The 24,328-nt window shown below is 43.8% G+C and overlaps 1 protein-coding gene across 3 annotated transcripts in view; it reads right to left on the bottom strand.

The window, feature by feature from the left end:
• Nucleotides 1-15,627, bottom strand: part of LOC113019571 (NACHT, LRR and PYD domains-containing protein 3-like) — a 37,419-nt gene extending 21,792 nt beyond the window's left edge. For 2 of the 3 annotated variants that reach the window (XR_013906692.1, XM_080299393.1), the window contains exons 1-3: nucleotides 15,527-15,627; nucleotides 10,417-10,532; nucleotides 10,213-10,332 (exon numbers count right to left, since the gene is read on the bottom strand). Coding sequence is in view for 2 of the 3 variants with exons in the window: in XM_080299393.1 (XP_080155519.1) it covers nucleotides 10,213-10,332; nucleotides 10,417-10,505 (209 nt within the window). In the remaining variant the exon portion in view is untranslated. Of the gene's footprint in view, nucleotides 1-10,212; nucleotides 10,333-10,416; nucleotides 10,533-14,898; nucleotides 14,985-15,526 lie in introns of all 3 variants that reach the window. The other variant, XM_080299394.1, reaches the window with a different exon arrangement.
• Nucleotides 15,628-24,328: the final 8,701 nt, after the last annotated feature.

The raw sequence follows: 24,328 nt of genomic DNA, 5'->3' as shown, positions 1-24,328 counted from the left end.
CCTGTCATATAACCTAGAAACCAGGTCACATGATCCACATCTGCTGACTCTGAAATTTAAGACCTTCCAATAGCAAAAGACATAAACTAAGATATGGACAGAATATTAGGAGCAGCTATTGGTATGATGCAGTCAGCTCACTGTAAACTCCAACCTCAGTGTGAAACGATATCAAAGCTCTTTTGTGGCCACTCAGCCAATTTAGGATCACCGGATGTTTACACATGATGTCTGTGACTTGTTCTCAGACAATTAAATACCATCAGGACTGCAGCTGAAAGGGGAAAAAAAGATCTCATGAAATATTTTATAACCAGATTCTCTTAATGATAAAGTTGTGAGACTGATCTTTCTTGCTGCCTCCAAAAATAATAACACAACAGCTTTCTTTACAGTCTGACTGTGTCAAACATTTATCACACATATTCATACAGAGCTTCTAACACTGAAAACTGCACAGAGCTTTCCTCTCACACCACCATTCACCTTCATTCTGTATTATGTGTTAATCTCTGCATATGCTTATATCTCTTGGCTTCTTCTTTGGGTGGTACTGTCACTTGGTGTTCACTTTTTCTGTGGTAGAGTTCCAACACACGGTGGTGTTTTTGTGTATTTATCTGTATAGCAGTTTAATTTAAAACTTTTAGATAACTTGTTATTTTGTCGTATAATCTTGAATGGTAAATGGCCTGTATTTATATAGCGCTTTACTAGTCCCTAAGGACCCCAAAGCGCTTTACACATCCAGTCATCCACCCATTCACACACACATTCACACACTGGTGATGGCAGCTACATTCTAGCCACAGCCACCCTGGGGCGCACTGACGAGGCTGCCGGACACTGGCACCACCGGGCCCTCTGACCACCACCAGTAGGCAACGGGTGAAGTGTCTTCACGTGCTTCATCTGAAGTGCACTCTTTGAACTCACTAATTCATATCCAAAGTATTCACTCAATGTGCCTAGCTTAGCTTAGCTCATAGCCAACTCGCTAGCATTGCCTCTTCACCTGCACTTTCCTGCTCATTCTATCAGATATTTAGTTACTCCTTGGCCTCCTTTAGAAGTAATGATACTTGTAACAAATGTAGGCTATTTGCTAGTCTGGAGGCCAGGATCACTGAATTGGAGACTCTGCTTCGCATACTTGAAAAACCCATAGCTAGCCAGGCCCCTGTAGCTGGTGCAGCCGAAGGTGGTGTAGGTCCCACTAGCTCTCCCGTAGCAGACTGTCCTGAGCAGCCAGGCAAACAGGATGGCTGGGTGACGGTGAGGAGGACAGTGTCACACAGTGGAAATTTGTGTTTTTATGTTTTATGTTGTTTTGGATCATACTGTGTATTGGTACATAGAGTATTGATTTTATTTGCATGGTTTTATTATGATATTTATATTGTATGTTTTAGTGTTGTCGCACAATATTCTTTTAATCCACTGTGGACAAGGCAAACAATAGTAGGCACCTGTGGAGGTGGGGGCATTCCCAAACTGACGTGTTAAAGGGGATGGTGAGCGCAGAGACAGGGGGATGAGACGCACGAGAAAGTGCTGCTTGATTGTTTGGTGCCACGAGTCATTCGGTGACGGACCGACCAGCGGAATCTGGCGATCCAGTCCCGAGGCCGTGTTCAGGTGTGGAGTGTGGCTGGAATGTGTGGTGACGCGCCGTCAGGAGGAGACAGGTCTGTGGCAGGAGCCTCCTCCTTGGTCTTCTGGCTGGCGTGATTTCCATCCCGGAAGAGGAATTCCTCTCCTGTTTCTTCCAGATAAGGAACATTTGGCTGAGTGTGGCTGCACTCTGGTATTACGGAATATTGTGGGGGGGATTTTAGCATGTGGGAAACATTGTAGTACCGTATTTTCACGACTATAAGGCACACATAAAAGTCTTAGATTTTCTTCAAAATGTACGGCGCGCCCTATAGTGCAGTGTGCCCTGTGTGTGTTGTTGTTGTAAGGCGGACGTAGTAGAGAACACCATGAGAACGCTAAAGGGAGAAGTGTGGGCGTTGATTGTATATAAAAGAACAGGTATGTGCATTATGCAGAACATCGTTGTTTTAACAACCCTGAAAATGGCAAAGAGACACGCTTATGAAGCGCAGTTTAAACTGAAGGCCATCAGCAACACGGAGGAACATGGAAATCGAGCAACCGCGAGAGAATTTAAGATTAATGAATCGATGGTTCGCAAGTGGAGGAAGCTGGAAAACGAGCTCTGACAGGTCAAGAACATGCAGCTGAGTTTCCGCGGACATAAGGCAAGGTGGCCCGAGTTGGAGGAAAGACTCGAGCAGTGGATCATCGAGCAAAGAACGAGTGGGAGAAGCGTTTCGACGGTCACCATTCGACTAAAAACAGTAACGCTAGCAGAAGAAATGAAAATTGAACATTTCAAAGGAGGTCCGTCTTGGTGCTTTCGTTTCATGAAACGGTGCCATTTTTCCATCCGGACCAGGACTACGGTAGCGCAGCAACTTCCAGCGGATTATAATGACAAGCTGGCCATCTTCCGCTCCTACTGCAGCAAACACATTGCCGACAAACACATCCAGCCCAGCCACATCACTAACATGGAAGAGGTCCCGCTCACTTTCGACATCCCGGTGAGTCACACTGTGGAGAAGAAGGGGACCAGCACGGTAGCGATCTGCACAACAGGGCACGAAAAGTTTTCTTTTACTGTTGTGCTTGGCTGCCATGCTAATGGACAGAAACTGCCGCCTATGATGATTTTTAAGAGAAAGACTTTGCCTAAAGAGAAGTTTCCAACAGGAATCATCATTAAGGCAAATGAAAATGGCTGGATGGATGAGGAAATGATGAAAGAGTGGCTGAGGGAGGTGCATGTAAGGAGACCAGGTGTTTTTTTTTTCACGCATCACCATCGCTGTTGGGCACGCATATAGTCACAGATCATCTCACAGTCGATGTGAAAAAACAAGTGAAACAAATTAACTGTGAGCTTGCTGTCATTCCGGGAGGCCTGACAAAGGAACTCCAACCGCTGGACATCGGTGTGAACCGCCCGTTCAAAGTAAGGCTGCGAGCGGCGTGGGAGTGATGGATGACCGATGGGGACCACAGTTTCACTAAGAGTGGAAGGCAGCAAGGGGCGAGTTACGCCACAATTTGCGAATGGATTGTAGATGCTTGGGCTAACATGTCTGCTGCCACTATTGTTCGAGCTTTCGCAAAAGCCGGCATCATTTCCGAGGAGCCGCACAGCAAAGAAAGTGACTCTGACAGAGAAGAAAGTGAACCTGGCATATTTGATGGAGATTTAGCGCAGCTGTTCAATTCAGAAACAGTGGATGAGGACTTCGATGGGTTTGATTGTTGACGATTACCGGTAAAATAAATGTGAATACCAAACTCAGTTTTGCTCCCGCTCTATTTTTTGTGTGTGTTGTTGTTGTAAGGCGGACGTAGTAGAGGACACCATGAGAACGTTAAAGGGGGAAGTGTGGGCGTAGATTGTATATAAAACCCGCGCCCTACAATCAGGTGCGCCTTATGTGTGAGTTAAATACAGTAATGTCACACATAACTGAGACTGCGCCTTTTAGTACGGTGCATCTTATGGTCGTGAAAATACGATATTAGTTTGGAGAGTGTATAATTATTTCTACCGGCAGGTGTTTTAGCGTATTGAGAACGTTCTTTTTATTGTATTGGGGTATTTTAAAATTGTATTTTTAATTCTGGTTTTACCTTTTTCCATGGAAATAAATGGTGTGTTTAAGGCCGATTTAGTCTCTGCGCCCTGAGCACTGACCCACTCACTCCCCTTCTTCCTGTATGTGAACGGACTTTGTGGTGAAGATTTGGATCCACCAGTTTTAGCGGCTAGAGAAGCATAGTCTTAAACAGAAGCCGCAGGTACACCACCAACCTGTTCATGTGTCTCACCGTTTTTCCCTACTCAGCGACACACCTGCCAGGGGTCAAACTCTGGTAATTGCCAATTCTGTTCTTAGACATGTTAAGCTTGAGACACAAGCAACAATAGTCAATTGTCTTCCAGGGGCCAGAGCAGGTGACATTGTGGGAAATGTAAAACTGCTGGCTAAGAGTAAACATAAATTCAGTAAAATCATAATTCACGTCGGCAGTAATGACACCCGGTTAAGTCAATTGGAGCTAACTAAAATCAATATGGGATGGGTGTGTAACTTTGCCAAAACAATGTCGGACTCTGTAGTTTTGCAATGAAACTTAATTAATCAAAGAAACAAAAACCAGCAAAAAATTGAAAAGTTGGGTCGGAGCATCCATCACTGGAGCCATCTTTGAACGCAGTACGTCAGTACTCTTGCTGCAGCATTTTGGATTAACTGAAGGCTTTTCAGTGAGTTTTTAGGACTTCCTGATAATAATGAATTACAGTAGTCCAGCCTCGAAGTAATAAATGCATGAACTAGTTTTTCAGCATCACTCTGAGACAGGATATTTCTAATTTTAGAGATGTTGCGCAAATGGAAGAAAGCAGTCTTACATAGCTGCATTGAAGGACATGTCCTGGTCAAAAATGACTCCAAGGTTCCTCACAGTGTTACTGGAGGCCAAGGTAATGCCATCCAGAGTAAGAATCTGGTTAGATACCATATTTCTAAGATTTTCAGGGCCGAGTACAATCTCCACGCAACATTGCAGAGGCGTGAAAGCCAAGACAGCCCTACAACATCCAGAGCCTTCAGGAACTCGGGGCGGACCTCATCCACTCCAACTCCTTGGTGGCTCTGCACAGTACAGGCTCTGACTATGCACAGTACAGGTAGAGCACTGCTTTCCACTCCTGAGTCGCCTGACTGTTTGCCAGAATCTCTTCGAGGCAGTCCGAAAGTCTTTTTCCATGGCCTCCCACACCTGAGTTTTGGCTTCAGCCACTGCCCGAGCTGCATCCCGTTTGGCCTGTCGGTACCTATCAGCTAGGCGTTCCCAGCACACCCTCACTACACGTTTAGGCGCGCCGGGTCTGTCCAGCGTCCTCCCCGGCCACCTGATCCAACTCACCACCAGGTGGTGATCAGTTGACAGCTCAGCCCCTCTCTTTACCTGAGTGTCCAGAACATATGGTCGCATGTCTGGTGATACGATTACAAAATCGATCTGTGATTTGCACAGAAGTCCAATAACAAAACACCACTCGGATTCAGATCAAGGAGGCCGTTCCTCCCAATCACGCCCCGCCAGGTCTCGCTGTCATTACCCACGTGAGCATTGAAGTCTCCCAGTAGGACAACAGAGTCTCTAGGCGGAGCACCTTCCAGCACCCCACCCAGGGACTCGAAAAAGGCTGGATACTCAGAGCTGCCGCTGGGCGCATAAGCGCAGATGGCAGTCAGGACCCGTTCCCCAACCCAAAGGCGCAGCGAACAAACCCTCTCATCCACCGGGAACAACCCCAACGTATAGGCAGCGAGCTGAGGGAATATTAGAATACCCACCCCAGCCCGCCGCCTCTCACCAGAGGCAACTCCAGACTGAGACAGAGTCCAGCCCCTCTCCAGGAGACTGGTTCCAGAGCCCAAGCCATGCGTTGAGGTAAGCCCGACTATATCTAGCTGGTACCTCTCAGCCTAACGCACCAACTCAGGCTCCTTCCCCACCAGAGATGTGACATTCCATGTTATTTATTTATCTGAATGAAGAAGCAGAAAGTTAGCGGCCATCCAGGTCTTTATGTCTTTAAGACATTCCTCCAGTTTAACTAATTGGTGTGTGTTATCTGGCTTCATGGATAGATAGAGCTGGGTGTCATCTAAATAGCAGTGAAAATGTATACTATGTCTTCTAATGATACTGCCTAGGGGAAGCATGTATAATGTAAACAGAATTGGTCCTAGCACTGAACCCTGTGGAACACCATAACTGACCTTAGTGTGTGAAGAGGACTCTCCATTTACATGCACAAATTGGAGTCTATTAGATAGATATGATACAAACCACTGCAGCACAGTACCTGTAATAGCTAAAGCATGCTCTAATTGCGCTAATAGAATATTATGGTCAACAGTATCAAACGCTGCACTAGGGCTGCACGATTTTTCATAAAATGAGAATCACGATTTTTTTGGCTTAGAATTGAGATCACGATTCTCTCACGATTTTCTTTTCCAGTATAAATATTTATTGCACTTATTAACTGCAGATCAACTTCGTAACAGTTGAAACTGAACATAAAAACAATAAATAAACATAAAAACAACAAATGTCTCACGTTTTGTGGTTGCCGCAAAATGTTGTACTGCTTGAAATTCTGTCTCCACTGTTGCTCGACACTGCGTGTATAGAGCAGGTAGTGCAACAATAGAAAAATAGTTGCGGGACGGCACTGTGTAGCGTTTGTCTAGGGTGTTGATCATTTTCCTAAATCCCTCGTTTTGCACAGTGTTGATGGGAGCCATATCTTTGGTCAGGTGATAAGTGATAGCCTCTGTAATTTCTTTGTGCCTGCCTTAGAGGACACATTTTCTGCTATGCATGATGAACAACACTTCTCAGTGCTCACTGCAGTTTATTTCCAACAACATCAAGCAGTTAAATCAAAGAGTTCATGTTATTAACAGCTCACCTCTAGACTGGCTTCCGGCTTGAGTGAACGCTGGTGCGCCTGGCTGCCGCGCCTGGCTGCCGCTACTCACTGGTACATTTTTCAATTATTTAGATTACTTGGATTCAGATTTGAATGAACAGGGACATTCACACTCAGGACCAGATCGATCTCTGCCAGGGATTGATTTGCAACGCTTGTCCTCAACATCTGTTATTTTCCGGCTCGGCTCATTTTCCTCCACATAATCGAAGATGTGGGTCAAGATGTTCCTGAGCTGGTCGGCACTATTCTGGATTCTCCTGACGCTCGTCTACCATCCTACAGCTGGACTGCTCCGCTATACAGCCGCTGAGCTCCTGCGCCTTCGCGGGCAGCTGTTGCTCCCGCCGCCGGCGGAGCTCCACTACCACCCGGGCATCACTTTCCAGCCTCGCCGGAGATACATCCATCGCGGGTCCCGCAGGATTTTCCATAACTCCAATGGAATTAAATCGTTCTGGTCTGCTACTCGCCGCCCTCGCAGGAACCCTGATCGGGCTGTCAACCATCGATCTCTAGCCCACCTGCCCAGGGCGCCCACGCGATTAGCAAAAAAGAAGATACTCCACTCAACTTCGGTCTTCTAAACATTCGTTCATTGACAAGTAAGGGACCTCTCATCCAAGACCTCCTATCTGACCGTAAGTTTGACTTTTTCTGCTTAACTGAAACCTGGCAAACACCTGATGATTTTTCTCAGCTAAACGAATCTGCTCCTCTGGGGTTTGTTTACTTTTCTAAACCCCACTGCTCAGGTCGTCCATTCACATGGACAATAATGACCTTCTGATCACCAGAGACTTTTCCTCCTGTCTTGAAGGCTCTGAATTTAAACAATTTATCGACTTTCCCACTCACTCTAAAGGACACACCCTGGACTTGGTTGATTCAGAAATCTATAAATACCACGTACTTCAGTATAAAGACTCCATCAGCAAGGCCAAACAAAGCTTCTACTCTGGTATTATCAGTTCTTATGAGGGTAATGCGAGGACTCTGTTTTCAGTTCTCAACGAACTAATTCAACCCCCCAACACTTTACCACCACACTTCTATTCCTCTGAAACCTGCAACTCCTTGATTCTGTTCTGGACAACGAAAATCAATAACATCCACCAGCAACTCAGATCAAATGTTGTGTCTAAGGCTACGTTCACACTGCAGGCGAAAGCGCATCAAATCCGATTTTTTTGACCCTATGCGACTCATATCCGATCATGGTGTGACAGTGTGAACGGCACAAATCCGATATTTTCAAATCCGATCTGGGTCACTTTCGTATGTGGTCCTGAATCCGATACATATCCGATGTTTTAGAAAGCGACTGCTGTGTGAACGGTCATGTCGCATTAAATCCGTCTTTTAATTCATTGACACAAGACAGACGCCAATTATCAGTGCCGGAGAAGACATCGTGAACGCTTCCTGGCCATCCGGTGAAACTGTTAGGAAGACAACGTTGGAGAAACGTGAACATTTTATTTGTACTGTATAATCTCCAGATTCTGACAGAAATCTGCAGCTATCCTTTGAAGCACCGCTCCTCTAAAACAGCAATAAGGATCAATATTAGGTTATCTGCATTATTATGTAAATAACAAAATAACTTAAAGCAAAAATTGGGAAACGTGAAGTCCGAAGTCTTTATATTAAGGGCCATCAGTCAAACATATTGTTTGCTCTGGGTCTAAACAGAGCCCGTTGCGCATGAGGGCCGCTTTGAGCGTTCACACTAGAGCGCGTTTGCTGTCGCATTTTATTTGTAGTGTGAACGAGCAGACAAAAACATCGGATTTGATCAAAAATTCGGAATTGAGCATCAAGACCTGCAGTGTGAACGCAGCCTAAGCCCTCTCCAGAACCTCTTCTCTTTTTTGAGCCGTTTTCCACTTTGTATCTTCCTGATTTATCCGATATTTCCGAGTTCATATGTAAATCAAAGCCTGCCACATGTCATCTTGACTCCATGCCCACGGGGCTTGTGAAATCCTGCCTCTCTTCTTTACTCCCACTCATCTCTGCTATCATTCACTCTTCTCTCACCACCGGTATCGTTCCCTCAGTCAAGACTGCTCTAGTCACTCCTATACTGAAAAAACCTTCTTTAGATCCTAACAACTTTAACAACCTCCGTCCGATTTCCAATCTACCCTTCATTTCTAAGATACTCAAAAAAGTGGTTGCAGCTCAACTTCATTTACACATGGTTAATAATAATATCTATGAGAGATTTCAATCTGGTTTTTGCTCATGTCACAGTACAGAAACTGCTTTACTTAAAGTCACTAACAATCTTTAATCGGAGCTGACTCTGGTCTTCTCACCATTCTTGTCTTTTTAGATCTGAGCTCAGCCTTCGACACCATTTCTCACTCTGTACTTCTAAGCAGACTTTCCTCTCTCGGCATCTCTGACACACCCCTCGCCTGGTTTCAATCATATCTCCTCGACCGTTCCCAGTTTATTCAACTAAGATCATTCCGCTCTCGTCTATTCCCCGTCACCTCTGGTGTACCTCAAGGCTCAGTTTTAGGCCCTCTTCTCTTTATAATATACATCCTCCCTCTAGGTACCATTTTCTACAAATTTGATCTTCAGTTTCACTGTTTTACTGATGACACCCAGTTATATCTCTCTTGCAAACCTGATTCCTCCCTCCCACCTTCCTCCCTTTCAGAATGTCTATCCGAGTTAAAATCCTGCTCTACTTCTAATTTTCTAAAGCTCAATGAGGATAAAACTGAGATTCTCCTTATTGGCACCAAATCCAACCTTTTGAAGGCAAACCATTTCTCACTCACCATCGATAACTCCACAGTTTTCCCTTCTCCTCAGGTTAAGAGCCTTGGTGTCATCCTAGACACTTCACTTTCCTATAAATCTCACATCAATAATCTCACCCGTTCTGCCTACTTCCATCTACGTAACATTAACAGATTGCTTACTTCTCTTTCCACCCAGTCTACGTCCATTCTTGTCCACAGTCTTGTTACCTCCCGTATTGACTACTGCAATTCTCTTTTGCATGGTCTCCCCCAAAAATCCCACCATAAGCTTCAACTGGTTCAGACCTTCGCTGCTCGCATTATCACCAGAACCCCCTTCTACCAGCACATCACCCCTGTTCTTCAGGAACTTCACTGGCTCCCTGTGAAATTCCGGATAATATTCAAACTTCTTCTGCTCAACTTCAAGGCCATTCATAACATTTCTGACCTGTTAACCACTACCTGTTCTGCCCGTTCACTTCGATCTTCTTCTTCTATCCAGCTTACTGTACCTTCCTTCCGCCTCCCCACCATGGGAAGCAGAGCTTTCAGCTGCTCTGCTCCCAGGCTGTGGAACTCTCTGCCCCCAGAAATAAGAAACATTGGTTCTCTCCCCCAGTTTAAATCCCAACTCAAAACTCATCTGTTCAAATCTGCATATTCACTGTGAATCCACTGTTTGTTAATTTTATCTTGTGCTTTTGTTTTATTGTTCTTATTTTGCCATTGTTTTACTATGTGTTTTATCCTATTGTAAAGTGTCCTTGGGTGACTTGAAAGGCGCTCATAAATAAAATTTATTATTATTATTATTATTATTATTATTATTATTATTATTACCTCTCTGCAGCAGATGCCAGATGGACTTTAAAATCAATGGGACGATCTGCAGACCAGTCACTCTTAAAGGACACACAGCTGGGTTCAGGTTCATGTTTCCGTTTAGTTCCTTGTTTCTTCCTGTGAATAATGATGCAGCAGTGATATGAGTGCTGAGCTGTGACATGGAGAAGAGTCATGGACAGTTAGAGATGGTCATCTCACCTCTGAGCTTTGGTCTGGCTCTCATGTTCCCCACACAGAGTGCTTTTAGAGGGAGGGGCTCCCTCCTCTCTGTCCTCACACTGATCCATGCTGCTCAGCTCACACACACTTTCTACCTGCAGAGGAAACACAAATCATTCATGTGCACATCAACTGAAATCCTCCTTTCCATCATGTGTGCTGTCCAAATATCAGCTGCTTCTTTCCTGCTTCATGTCAGTGTCAGCTGAATGCAGTCAGACAGCAGTGTGACATATTCAGTTTAGTTTATAACAGCCCTAATAGAACAGGAGTGGGCAACTCCAGGTCTCAAGGGCTGGTGTCCTGCAGGTTTTAGACATCACCCTGAGTCAACACAACTGAATCAAATGATTGGTTCATTACCAGGACTGTGGAGATCTTCAAGACATGTTGAGGAGGTAATGTAGCCATTAAAATCAGCTCTGTTGGATCAAGCAAACATCTAAAACCGGTAGGACACTGGCCCTTGAGGTCTGGAGTTACCCACTCCTGTAATAGAATCAACTCCTTTTGAAGGCCGTCATTCAAATCCTCAAAATGATCTAAAATGTGTAGCAGCTATTCAATTATTACAGATGCAGTTTCCCCGATACTCCTGAATGCAGCATCTGGAGGGACTTACTGTAATTGAGTATTTGTAAAACTATAAAGTTTTTTTTAACCAAACTGACTACCCCAAAAACAAACAAAAACAAAACGCAAAGAAGAAGCACCGCCCAAACAGCTTTCACTTCAACTTTCAAAACAGTAGAAATCAAAATTAACCCCACAGGCTTTAGCACAACTAACATTATCACAAATAAATAAAACAGTTGAGAAAGGCTTCCAGAAACAAGGCTCACAGACCAAAGCAATAAGGGCCAAGCTGCACACTCAGTCGAAAGCTTCCCCTTGAATAGTAGTTAGATCCCGCCCACTTTACTAGAAAAGTAGCTTGGCATTAATAACAATAATGGATTGCATTTATATAGCACTTTTCGAGACCCTCAAAGCGCTTTACAATTCCACTATTCATTCACTCTCACATTCACACACTGGTGGAGGCAAACCACAGTTGTAGCCACAGCTGCACTGGGGCAGACTGACAGAGGCGAGGCTGCCATATTGCTGCCATCAATAAGTCAAATACGTATTTTTCCGACCATAAGGTGCACCGGATTATAAGGCACATTAAGCGAAACAAAACGGACAAGTCAAACTTAACTCATTCTTCTTCCTTCATCCACTTCTGTACCATTGATTCATTAATGCTGAATTCTCTCACAGCAGCTCTATTGCCATGTTCTACTGCATGACTGACAGCCTTGAATTTAAAATCCGCTTCATAAGCATGTCTCTTAACAGGTGCCATTTTGGGCTCCTTAGACACACACGATACGGTAATATTATGTTGAAGCACAGTACGTATCACTCCGCGAGGCTCCTGACTACGGTAGTTGTAATGCTCCGACAATCCATCAAGCGGTGCGGCTTCGTAGCTTACCAAAGTTGTACTAAAACATTTTGACAGATGTTTTGAGCGCCGTGTACCACATAAAATTGTTCTGAGGTCACAACCAGAATTCATACATAAATTGCACCGGATTATAAGGTGCACTGTTTATTTTTGAGAAAATTAAAGGCTTTTAAGAGCGCCTTATAATCCGAAAAAATACAGTAATGTTAACGGCTTGCATGTTCTACAAAATGTGCTTTGGTGGGTATCTGACACACAAAAACTAAACCAATTCCACTTCACTGTAGTTGCACCATTTTTACAAACCAATTCTGGTTCATCTGTTTCATTCAACGATCCGCTTTCCTCCTCCTCATTCTCCATCGCCGCCATGTTTTTTCCACCATGTGCGTATTAAAACAAATGTATTGCACAAATGCGTTTTACTCATATTCTATTGCGATATTTCATTTTCTTGTCATTGCCTAACATTATACCTGTGTTACTGTGAACGGTATAATATGGCCCAGCCCCATTTCCGATCCTGTGTTGTTTCAGCTGTTCAACAAAAACATTCAAGTTACAGTTAGTTTATAAGGGATTTACAGTGAGATTCATCTTTAATTTGCCTGATTGTTTTTTGTTTTAACTCTAATTAAACCTGCACTGTCTTAAAGTGAAACAGAAAGTCCTCAGACTGTAACAGCAAATCATATTCATCAGAGAAAGCAGAAAGAGGACACATCAACAGTTTGGTCCATTCAGATAAGAAAAGACCAGAGGAAGGCCTGGACGTCCACAGAAGACAGGTGTGGATCATCCCAGGATCCTTTCATGGTAGAGCTGGGCGATATGAGATTTTTTCATATCACGATATGTTTTTTTTCATTTCAGGTGATAACGATATATATCACGATATAAGCCAAATAACTATATTTGTAAGATTTAAATGTGCCGTTGCTCACAAGTAAAATGTGAAATAATCAACAGCTTGTTTTTATTTAAATATTTATTTCCCATAGTAAGTTCAACAGGGTAGATGTACTTAAGGAACATGAGACTTTTTCAGATAAATAAAGGCAAATATTGCAAACTACACAAAAGGCAGTTTAAAGCGTTTAAGTTTCAAAATAGAACAAACGAAACAGACTAAATTGTCAATTCCACTTAGAAACAAAATATTAATTCTAAAAATAAATCTTAGTTTGTTTTACAGAAGAACAGACAAAACTGACTAACTTTTGTCAATATCAAATAAACTGAGAACTAAAAGGAAATTCTCAATCTCTCCTTGTTGTATAGCTGAGCTTTTCAAACAGTTTTAACAGTTACTTTAGTCTGACAAAAGCCGAATGACGAATTAGCGCTTCCAGTCAGAGACTGAGGCTACGTCCACACGTACACGGGTATTTTTGAAAAAAATAATCCCGTCCACACATAAAGGCAGAAATGAAGGAAAACGCTGCTATGAACATGCCAAAGCAGCAGGTGGCGCTAGATTCCTAACCGTGCAGAAATGTTGGCCAATCAGAAGTCTAGAAGCCTCGGTGGGAAAAAGTAAACAAAGCTGGGGCATAGAAGCAGAACCGAGTCGTATGTGTGGACGGACAGTAACTGTGTGTATATGTAAGCATTTAAACACTGCAGAGAGTAGAATTAACAGTAACAATATTGTAGAAATTCATTTCACCGAAACAATAACGTGGCGCACAGTGTGACGCATGCACCAGTTTATTGTATTTCCAGACTTGCTTTCGGCACAATTTACAGTGCACGCTACTCTGTTTTTTGTCAGACTTGAAATAGCCGAAATACCTTCACACTACGGAACTTCTATGGCTCTTCCGTTCGACAATCTCTCCGGCATTGGAACCATCATCTGTTTTCTCTTCGGTCACGCTCGGTTGATTTTTCTAGTCGGCACACTCATTTCCTCCATTACTCGCTGGCTCCATTACCCGCTGGCTGCTTCCCAAACAAATACACATGTGCGGCTTGGCACTTGTGCTGTACGTAACAAGTCACGCGACGTGACGCTGCGGCTGTGATTGGTTCGGCTCTGCGCTACTTAATTTGGATTGGCTGACCTTTTTTTTTTTTCTTTCTTTAAGAGGACAAGAGCGGCGAGGTCTATCGCGATAGCTTAATTCCTCTATCGAGTAAAAGTTAAATCGCGATACATATCGTTATCGTTCTATCACCCAGCTGTATTTCATGGTAAAGAAAAAGCCGTCAACACAACATCAGCCAAGTGAGGAAGACTCTCCAGGAGGAAGATGATCATTACCCAAGTCTTATTTTTCAACTAAGACTGATATTATTGGTGATTAGCTCAGAACCTGAGAATAGATATATATTGTTATATTCTATATAAATTATCCACAGTAAACCCATATGAAGGCCCAGTTGAGCCGAAATAACATTAAATCATAATATTACTGTTGCATTCAGAAATGGACTTTTGATTTCTTTTTTTTTCATACTGCCCACCAGAATGTTCAACACAGTTTGTTCCAACCACCTCTAAACTGAGCAGCCATAAAGCATGCTAAACATGTTTAACATTTATAGTTTACATCAGACACAATGGATCTATTCTGGTGTTTATATAAAGAACAGGAAAATATGTTATAACACCACGAGGACAAAAATTAAGACATTGTGTTTTCTCAATATTAAGATCAACAAAAAAATAAATGATTATTAAAAAGTCCGCATGTGACTTCAACTGAAAAATAGTCTGTGATCATCTTTAACTGAGTAATTTACAGACAGATGTTAGCTCAATAAGTTTAGTCTAATTCAGTGTTACAGGAACTCTGATGGTAATGTGAGTGATGTTACACTTAAGGAGTTTCCATCCTGTGTGGGAGCAGAGCAGCTATACCAAACATCGTCCAAGAGGTCCAGTCAGAGCTAAACTATCCTCATAAACACAAAAAAAAGTCCTGCTGCTGTGACGTCATAAATGTCACTGCAATTCTACTCTGGTTAGCAGCTCCGGATAAACACAGATGTGTTCTTACTGCAGTCACATAGCCACAAGTCTGCTGGAAGAATCAACTAAATCCGCCGTGACAAACTGTGAGTTTGTCTCACTCTGCGATTCCACCTGAAGAGGCATAGACAAATATAAATAATAAATATAAAGACCCCAGAATCTTTCCAGCGGCTCTCCGGCTGAGCTCAGACCATATTCAGCGTTTTAGAGAGAAGAAAAGCATCTTTATTTCAGTAACAATGCCCAGTACCCAGGACCAAGCTGTCAGCTTACAAAGTGTTCATACACTAGCTAAGATAACTAAGCAACAGATAATCTGACAGCAGTTACTGTGGAACAGCGGCCGAGTTTAGGACACATTCAGTGTGTTTAGTCTGATTCCCGGATCACACACACTAACAGTAAATGGCGGGCACACTGGGCCTTGGTCCAGCTGTGAGTCCGTTACCGTGAACTATGGATTTGTGCTGTTTGTGCTGGAACTAAGCTGCACACAGCTGATGTTAGCCAGGAAACATTACACACTGACTTTAATGGAGAGACTGAAAATACAAACACACACAGTTTGTTGTGTGAAGAAATCAAACATGAACTGAACAAACAGTAAAGTTCCTAAAGACAAACTGTTAAAGGAGGAAACAAAGCAAACTTACAGTTTCTTCGCACACCAACAACAAGCTCCACTCCACACTGAGCTACTTCCTGGAAGAAGGCGGGATTCCACCTCAAGCGGCATAGGCATCCGGGACAGGAGTTAGATTTTCACAATAAGAGCACTGCTTCTTCTAACTCGGAGGTTCCCAAAGTGTGGGGCCCGCCCCTTAGGGGGGGCGCAGGGAGGGCGCGGTATGAAAAGAACAGGTTTTTAGACGGGGCTCCCAGACAAACGCAAAGCAGGAGATGAAGCATCGACAAATGTTTCCAAACCAACCTCCTTCCAAGCCAAAGACTAGAAAATATGGTGAAGCATATCTTCCCTTTGGCTTCACCTGCACAGGTGCTGAGGTAGGTCTCCCTTGCAAAATTGGTTTTCCCTGCGTCGGGAGTACACGCTGGGCTCTCCAAATCACGGACAAACAGTATCCTACAATCCTGATTTTTAGTTCACAAACACTTATTGTAATGACTAACTACTCTGACGTTTTGGAGATGTTAGCTCTGTATACAGTAAATTTACAGTGGGATACAAATAATATCAGACTGATCCTGCCACGATTTGTTCCACCAGTTTAAATCACGGACAAACAGTATCTCACAGTTTTTTATGTTTTTAAACCCGTTTTGCACAGAGAGACATTTTTTGAAAAATGTATTAAGTATGTTGATTATTATTACACAGGAAAAAAAACAACTACACGTAAAATAATGACACCGTGACGCCTCTGTCTTTTTAAATGGAGGGACAGTAACTCCGTGTGTGTGTGTAAGCGTGTAAAAACTGAAGTAACAGTATTTTGTCTCTTTCCGCCATTGTAGAAATTCATCTCATGTAAACAATAACGTGGCGGACAGTGTGATGTGAAAAAAGGCACACTTAAAAGCAAAAAAGGAGTTTTAAACAATCTCCATTTTCGGTGATTCGAAACGCCGTTTACGTGTGGACGAAAGGCCCAAATGCAGAGAAACAGCTGTGTTTTCAAAAAACACCCATGTAGGTGTGGACTGTTGGATTATAATATTATTTTATGCCATGTTAGACCCCTAATTAAAGATTGTGAATTATTATGTAGTTTTAGTTTGCATTATTCTCCTGAATTAGAAGAAGTTGATAACTATTGCATTAGTTAAACTGGTTTGCATTACATTAGACTGCTGATTTATTGTGGATGAATGATATTGTTTTATGATGCATTATACTGCTGAGTTATAAGAAATACTGTTCGCAGAAAGTCATCGCCTTATTTGTCTGATTAGAAGACAACGGAACATGCTGGAGTTTTCTGCCCCATCTCAGCAGGAGCAGATAAACAGGGAGCCAAGGTCGTAGCTTAGGCGCCCTGTGAGAGAGAGCATGTGAATGTTTAGGCTTTTATGATAAGGTGGGGGCACCAGAGGCTATAAGAGTTTGATCAATGCTCCACCATTTTGAGATCTGATGCTGTCTGCGTACGGTGTCCATCTCCCACGCGTGTGATCATTAAAATCATCGTTTGACTCAACCCGGCCGGACCAGTGTTGTTATTGTGGTTTTTCCTCTTGTCTCCATCCCCAATATTTGAATCCGTAACAGGACGTAGCATAAAAGAGTTAGTAATGTATTTTGTTACTACTTATAATTATTACTTGTATTTGCTTAATTGTTTACTAAATGTTTGAGGTGTGAAATAAACCGCAATGGAATTTGGAAACAAAATATGGGTGTGTGTGGTTGGAGGATGTGTTTGTGGGTCTCCATGTATCCTGCAGGTTGAACACATAGGCCAGCAGAGCTGTAGTGTAGCTGCTGCTCAGTGTAGAATAAGGAGGGGATGTTTTTCTCATTATCATTCATTATTTTAATATGGCATTATTAGTTCATCAGAAGTATATAACCAGCTTTGCATTAAACATAAATTGAAGTTTTTGACCTTATATTATCCTTTGCATTATAGTGATGGCTTTAACTTTAGTTTGATCTTTTCCTTACAGGTACCAGAATAATAACATGATTTTTCATTGCCGATGTAACCATGATCATTTATACACATTGCAGTTTGTTGCTTATTCTAGAATTGTGCTCAAGTTAATTAAAGATTAAAAGCTACAGCCAGCGTGATGTCTGGCTGATCTATGGAGGGCAAAGGCTTTGAGCTTGGAAGGCCACACGCGCTTACACAGCACTTATACGATGTTATTCTTGGTGATTTTGTGCTTAGTCATGTTTTAATATGTTTTAAGTAGAAGTAGCTGATCCAGCAATATTCATTTAATGTTATATACTTGATTTAGAGCAATACACACTGATGGTCTTAATAAATGAAAGAGTCCTTGTAGCTGCCATGTTGTGTCTTAGCAGGGGTACAGACGGTTCCAGGAGACGGGGGCAGTCAGCGTCTGCCCTCGGGAAGGAGATAATGTTATTTTTTGTGTTAAATAAAATCGTCAACATTGATTGTATTACACCTGTCACTACGCATGAAGGGGCGTTCTAATACCCTGATTTCATAAAACTATGGAGATGTGTTTTTTGAGCTGAGATCTGAGACTGTCTGCATACAGTGTCCATCTCCCACGTGTGACCATTAAAATCATCGTTTGACTCAACCCGACCGGACCAGTGTTGTTATTGTGGGTTTTTCCTCTGGTGTCCATCCCCAATATTTTGAACTCGTAACATCAGGTCACTGAGAGACTCCTTGAGACAAGCCAGGCTCTTGATCATCACAGGATCCTTTAAAAGATCAAAACAAAGAACTTTAATGGACAAACAGTAATCTTCTTTCATTAAACCCAGTGTGAGAACAAAAGGAGGCAGAGTTCCTGATTCAGTGACTCAAACATCAGCGTGATAATAGAAAGCTGTAGGAATGATCCTAATATAAAAACATATGACGTTGTCTCAGCCTTCAAAGAGGAATCATATTTCATGTGAATACTTCGCCTTTTCATTTATGAATGGAGCATCATCAGTTTCTTCATTTTTAGCTGACAGAATAAAAAGCTTTAGCATTTTCCACTACGACCTCTACAAACACCACACAGGCTCACCTTCTTCCTGTTTATCATTTATGTATTTATTTATTCATTTCTATTACTGTCATTATTCCTATTAATATAATTCACATTACATGTGTAATATAGCAATGCTAACAAGCATCAGAAAACAGGAAGCAGGACAAAATAAGAACAAATAGAATAAGAGCACAAGTTGGAAACACCACGGGTGAAAAACTAAAGTTACACAAACCAACTAAGTGTTGTGTCAGGGGCCCAGCATTGAGTTCATGTGTGAAAGTGAACAATATCAATGCTCAAAGTAAAGCTGTCAAATGTGGAGTCACACAGGAGGTAATATTGAGACCACTTCTCTTTCTACTACAGCTTGATGACTTTGTTCAATCCTGCAAATTATCGTTTGCCAGTTATACAAATGTCTTATTGACTCAACAAACGACCATCTGCAGCGACAGGTTGGGGTGAGAGAAGGAAGACAGGATAAAGAAATGCTGTGGAAGAAAGAGAGAGATTGATAACAAGGATGACTCAGTGCAGAGAGGTCTGTTAACACATAGTGGGTGAAGAAGAAACAACCAGTGCATCATGGGAGTCCCTGGCAGGCTACGTCTATTGCAGCATAACTAAGGGAGGATTCAGGGTCACCTGGTCCAGCCCTAACTATATGCTTTAGCAAAAAGGAAAGTTTTAAGCCTAATCTTAAAAGTAGAGATAGTGTCTGTCCCCCGAATCCAAACTGGAAGCTGGTTCCACAGAAGAGGGGCCTGAAAACTGAAGGCTCTCCCTCCCATTCAACTTTTAAATACTCTAGGAACAACAAGTAGGCCTGCAGAGCGAGAGCGAAGTGCTCTAATAGGGTGATATGGTACTACAAGGTCATTAAGATAAGATGGGGCCTGATTATTTAAGACCTTGTATGTGAGGAGCAGGATTTTGAATTCTGGATTTAACAGGAAGCCAATGAAGGGAAGCCAAAACAGGAGAAATCTGCTCTCTCCTTCTAGTCCCTGTCAGGACTCTTGCTGCAGCGTTTTGGATTAACTGAAGGCTTTTCAGCGAGTTTTTAGGACATCCTGATAATAATGAATTACAGCCGTCCAGCCTCGAAGTAATAAATGCATGAACTAGTTTTTCAGCGTCACTCTGAGACAGGATATTTCTAATTTTAGAGATGTTGCGCATATGGAAGAAAGCAGTCTTACATATTTGTTTAATATGTGCGTTGAAGGACATGTCCTGGTCAAAAATGACTCCAAGGTTCCTCACAGCGTTACTGGAGGCCAAGGTAATGCCATCCAGAGTAAGAATCTGGTTAGATACCATATTTCTAAGATTTTCAGGGCCGAGTACAATAACCTCAGTTTTATCTGAATTAAGAAGCAAAAAGTTAGCGGCCATCCAGGTCTTTATGTCTTTAAGACATTCCTGCAGTTTAACTAATTGGTGTGTGTTATCTGGCTTCATGGACAGATAGAGCTGGGTGTCATCAGCATAGCAGTGAAAATTTATGCTATGTCTTCTAATGATGCTGCCTAAGGGAAGCATGTATAATGTAAACAGAATTGGTCCTAGCACTGAACCCTGTGGAACTCCATAATTAACCTCAGTGTGTGAAGAGGACTCTCCATTTACATGTACAAAGTGGAGTCTATTAGATAGATATGATACAAACCACTGCAGCGCAGTACCTGTAATAGCTACAGCATGTTCTAATCGCTCTAATAGGATATTATGGTCGACAGTATCGAACGCTGCACTGAGGTGTAGCAGGACAAGCACAGAGATGAGTTCACTGTCAGAGGCCATATGAAGATCATTTGTAACCTTCACTAAAGCTGTTTCTGTGCTGTGATGAGCTCTGAAACCTGACTGAAACTCTTCAAATAAGCCATTCCTCTGCAGATGATCTGTTAGCTGTTTGACAACTACAAACCCTAGTCCTGATGCATAAGTGCATTAGGTCCTCATTGTCTCAGTAAACAAGTAACAACAGTTGTGATTTATTTTGACATGTGTACTCAACTTTGACACATTGTTTGACACCCTGAAGTAGGATTTTGGGTTCATCACATTTCATTGAGGCATGATAGGCCACAAACATGCTGGAAGCACCTAAAGAATGAGGTTGTTCTTCTAGAGTTAAATGTGGTTGTTTTGGTTTCCCCAATCACTGATGTGGGGACAGTAAAGATAATTGTAAATGCCTTTGAGAAGGTTTACACTGTTTAAATGGGTCAGTTGCCCTACAATACTAAAGAGTACAGTACACTGCATAGATAGGGAGGAAAGATCTATCTATCTGTTGTAAATTTAGCTCAGAAGTGTTTGATATATGTTGGCTGTGTGGAAATTCATGGCTACTTCTGGGTTTTACCCCAGACTTTGGGAAGCACTAACATTGAAGTTAGTTTATGTTTGTGGTATTCACTTACCTATAGGTACAAATATAGTCACTGTCCTTTATGGCAAACATCTGGACAGGGCAAAGCAAATGGTACAAAGGAGTGTGTGTGATGTTTGGTGAGGCATGTGTCCCTCAATCCCTAATAACACTGGGGATGAAGGTCTTTTGCAGAAAAAGTTAATAAATTGGGAAACATGGGTTGATGAATTTATTGATAAAGTGGAATATATATCACACACTGAAAGATTTCCTTATCTAAACAACGGGTTCTTATGAAAGAGCAGCTTGATGTAACTAAGGTTGAAGTTTTCTTTTGCAGATGAACAACAGAGGCTGTTTCATTTCTGTATATGGTCTCATATTGTGTTTTCTTTTATGATATAACTGCCTCTATCTTTGAAGAAAGGGTTATATATAAACTTATAAACTTATGAAGCGCCCGCCCAGTCATAAGTTGTACCAAATGAGCAATTTTAGCCGAATCAGAGGCAAAGGCACAAGAGAGCATTGCGTCAAAAAACCCTGGCTCTTCCCCAACTCGGCGTCAAATTTTTCAGGCGCGGGGAGTGAGTACTCTCGCTGCCGCGGTGGAGGTGAAGGAGGAAGCGGACAGGCTGCCGCAGCTTCCAGCGAAGTGGGCGGGCTGCCGTATTAGGTGAGGAAATCAACATACCTTTAAGCTCTGTTATGGCTTGCAGAAGCACGGTTTGTTCCTTTGAAATGTACTTCAGCATTTCCTTGTGTCGCTCCAAAACCTCCGCTTGGAAAGACAGCTGGCGTGAAGCAGAATCCGCTGGGTCCATGGTGGTGGGATTATTCTGTCACGGAAAAGAGGGACCCAGGCGCGGTTCTTCTTCACAGAAACACAGTGCGTTTATTTACAGTGAAACAGACAGGCAAGTCCAACAATTCACTCAAAAGTGCAATTTTCCAATCTTGCTTGTCCCTTGCTCCCAGTGCATTCCGTGTTGTAACTCCCTTAGTGTGTGTGCTCCCCAACTCGCTTCTCCGCTCGCCCCTCCTGGAGGAAGAAGGAAAATCCACCGTTAGCCACACGTTAGCCAAATAACAAGCTCACACGGACTATACCAGTTCGGAGTAATAATCCCACGTCGACTGTCGCCGCAAGTCCAGGTTAAATACCTCTTTCTAGCCGGGAGGAATGATTACCAACAGCTGGTCAGGTAATCAGCTGCAGGTGGGCCGGCAACAGCGAAGAGGGACTCCCAATAATCCACCCCTGGATTACCAGTCCGACAAGAGGGTTAAACGGCGGAGGAAGAAGGATTACGTGACGCCGGACGTTAGACTCACTCCACTGCAGTCCTTTGTTGGGAGTGCAGCGTTCTGAGCTTCATAAACTCTCTGATTCCTCATCGCAGCTCGGGCCCAGCATTCCCCTGCACCTGTTTCAATGCTTCAGGTGAGGGAGGCTGAGGTCCAGCTGGTCCCTGCTCTGGTGTCTACGCTGGCTGAGCCTCTGCCTGTCGCTGCACCCGTACCAGCTCATCGGGTGGGAGTGGCTGGTGTCCGGCAGGTACCTGCACCTGTTTCTGACCTCGCTGGAGGCTCAGGTGAGCCCGTCCAGCAGTTTTCTTTAGGCTCCGTAGGCTCAGACAACCTAGCCCAGCCATATGCTAATCCACCACCTCACGCACCATTACTGCCATTCTTACAAGAGTCAATACATCTTAAACTTCTATCCATAGCTCAAACATTAGCTCACCTATCGGCTCAGTCACCTGCTCAGTTCTCACCTCAGTCGTTTACTCAGCCTTCTGCCTCTGTTGGAGGGTCCGAGGGGCCCGTCCAGCCTTCTGTTCCCGCTGGGGGTTCTGGAGAACAGCACCAGCCTTTGTTCGCCTCCGCTGGAGGGTCCGAGGGGCCCGTCCAGCCTTCTGCCTCCACTGGAGGGTCCGAGGGGCCCGTCCAGCAACCCAGGCCGTCGCCTGCAGCTCCACCCTCGTCTGGCCCAGCCTCCGAGTCTTCACCCTCGCCTGGTCCAGCCTCCGATTCTTCGGCTCCGCCTTGTCCAGCCGCCGAGTCTTTGGTGTTGCCTGGTGCAGCCTCCGAGTCTTCGGCGTCACCTGGTCCAGCCTCCGAGTCTGCGCCTTCGGCGTCGCCTGGTCCAGCCTCCATGTCTGCGCCTTCGGCGTCGCCTGGTCCTGCCTCCATGTCTTCGCCTTCGGCGTCGCCTGGTCCTGCCTTACTCCGACTAGCTTTGTCTGCACCTGAGGTCTCCATGCCGTCTTGTCCTGCACATCCTGTCTGGCCTGCTCGTCCTGCACGTCCTGTCCGGCCGCTTTCCAGGCCGATGACTGGACGTCATTGCCGTCAGGGACGGCCCCCTGAACTACGTTGCCGCTGGTGCCTCCCGCCCAGTGGCATGTCTAGAAAATTTTTGTAGGGGGGGCCAGGTAGGGGCACAGATTTGGAGAAGGGTGGCAGATGTAATTGGCAGATAATGTTTAAAAAAAATTCTACCAACCGTTAACCATAATTCAATAATCCTATAAACCTAATAACCGAATGCGCTTTTAACTCTTATTAGAATGAGATTTTAACCACTACGGTGCAAAGTTTTTAGATACTGCGTTGATAAAGTACAAGAGATACAATCAGTGCTTTGTCAGTGTTTACTCAGTATTCAAGGACAGCAATATTTGCATAGTATTTTTACTGACATATAGTGCACATATGTTTTGGGCAAAAACATTTTTTAATATTAAAATACGATCCCACAACAATTTTATCCCACAACTTAGACATTCACATTACTCACACCCTCATTACACATACATATAGGATATTGGGGGTGGGCACGATAAACGTAGTCCAAGTTACCATCAGGGTGTACGCCTCACCCCTGGCGTCGTTGCCCACCTCTCAATTTTAAATACACGTAGACATTGAGGGCTAGCAGGAGGGACTATGCGCTTACCTGCTGCTCTCTGGCAGGTAGCTCCATGCCCTCCTGGGTTTTAATTGCACCTTAGAACACACATGCATCAACACTACAATGAGCGGGTGGAGGGAGGTTTGGAGTCTTCTCTCACCCCCGTTCTCTGCGGCCTGCTGGAGCGGGGGGGGGCTAGGAGGAGTTGGCCGTCCGACTGCGGTCTGGGGTGTGGGGCCTCCCTGCTGCTGCGGAGTCGGGGCGGTCTGCCTCTCCCCACCGCAGGGAAAAGGGTAACACCACCTGGGTCTGGGTGCAGTTCCCCCCCTCCAGGGGCAAGGGTACCTAGACCCGGTTTGTAGAGTACGCTTGGGGAGTGTGATCGTGTGTACAGTGTCTCTTTATGTCTGTCTCCACGTCGGTTGAGTGTGGAGTAAGTGCATATGAGAGCATGAGGGTGGGAATGGATGTTTGTGTCTGTGTGTGCCTGTATGTCTGTGT

This window comes from Astatotilapia calliptera, chromosome 3 (assembly GCF_964374335.1).
Source record: "Astatotilapia calliptera chromosome 3, fAstCal68.1, whole genome shotgun sequence".
Lineage (NCBI taxonomy): Eukaryota > Metazoa > Chordata > Actinopteri > Cichliformes > Cichlidae > Astatotilapia > Astatotilapia calliptera.
This window is presented reverse-complemented; position numbering and strand designations above follow the sequence as displayed.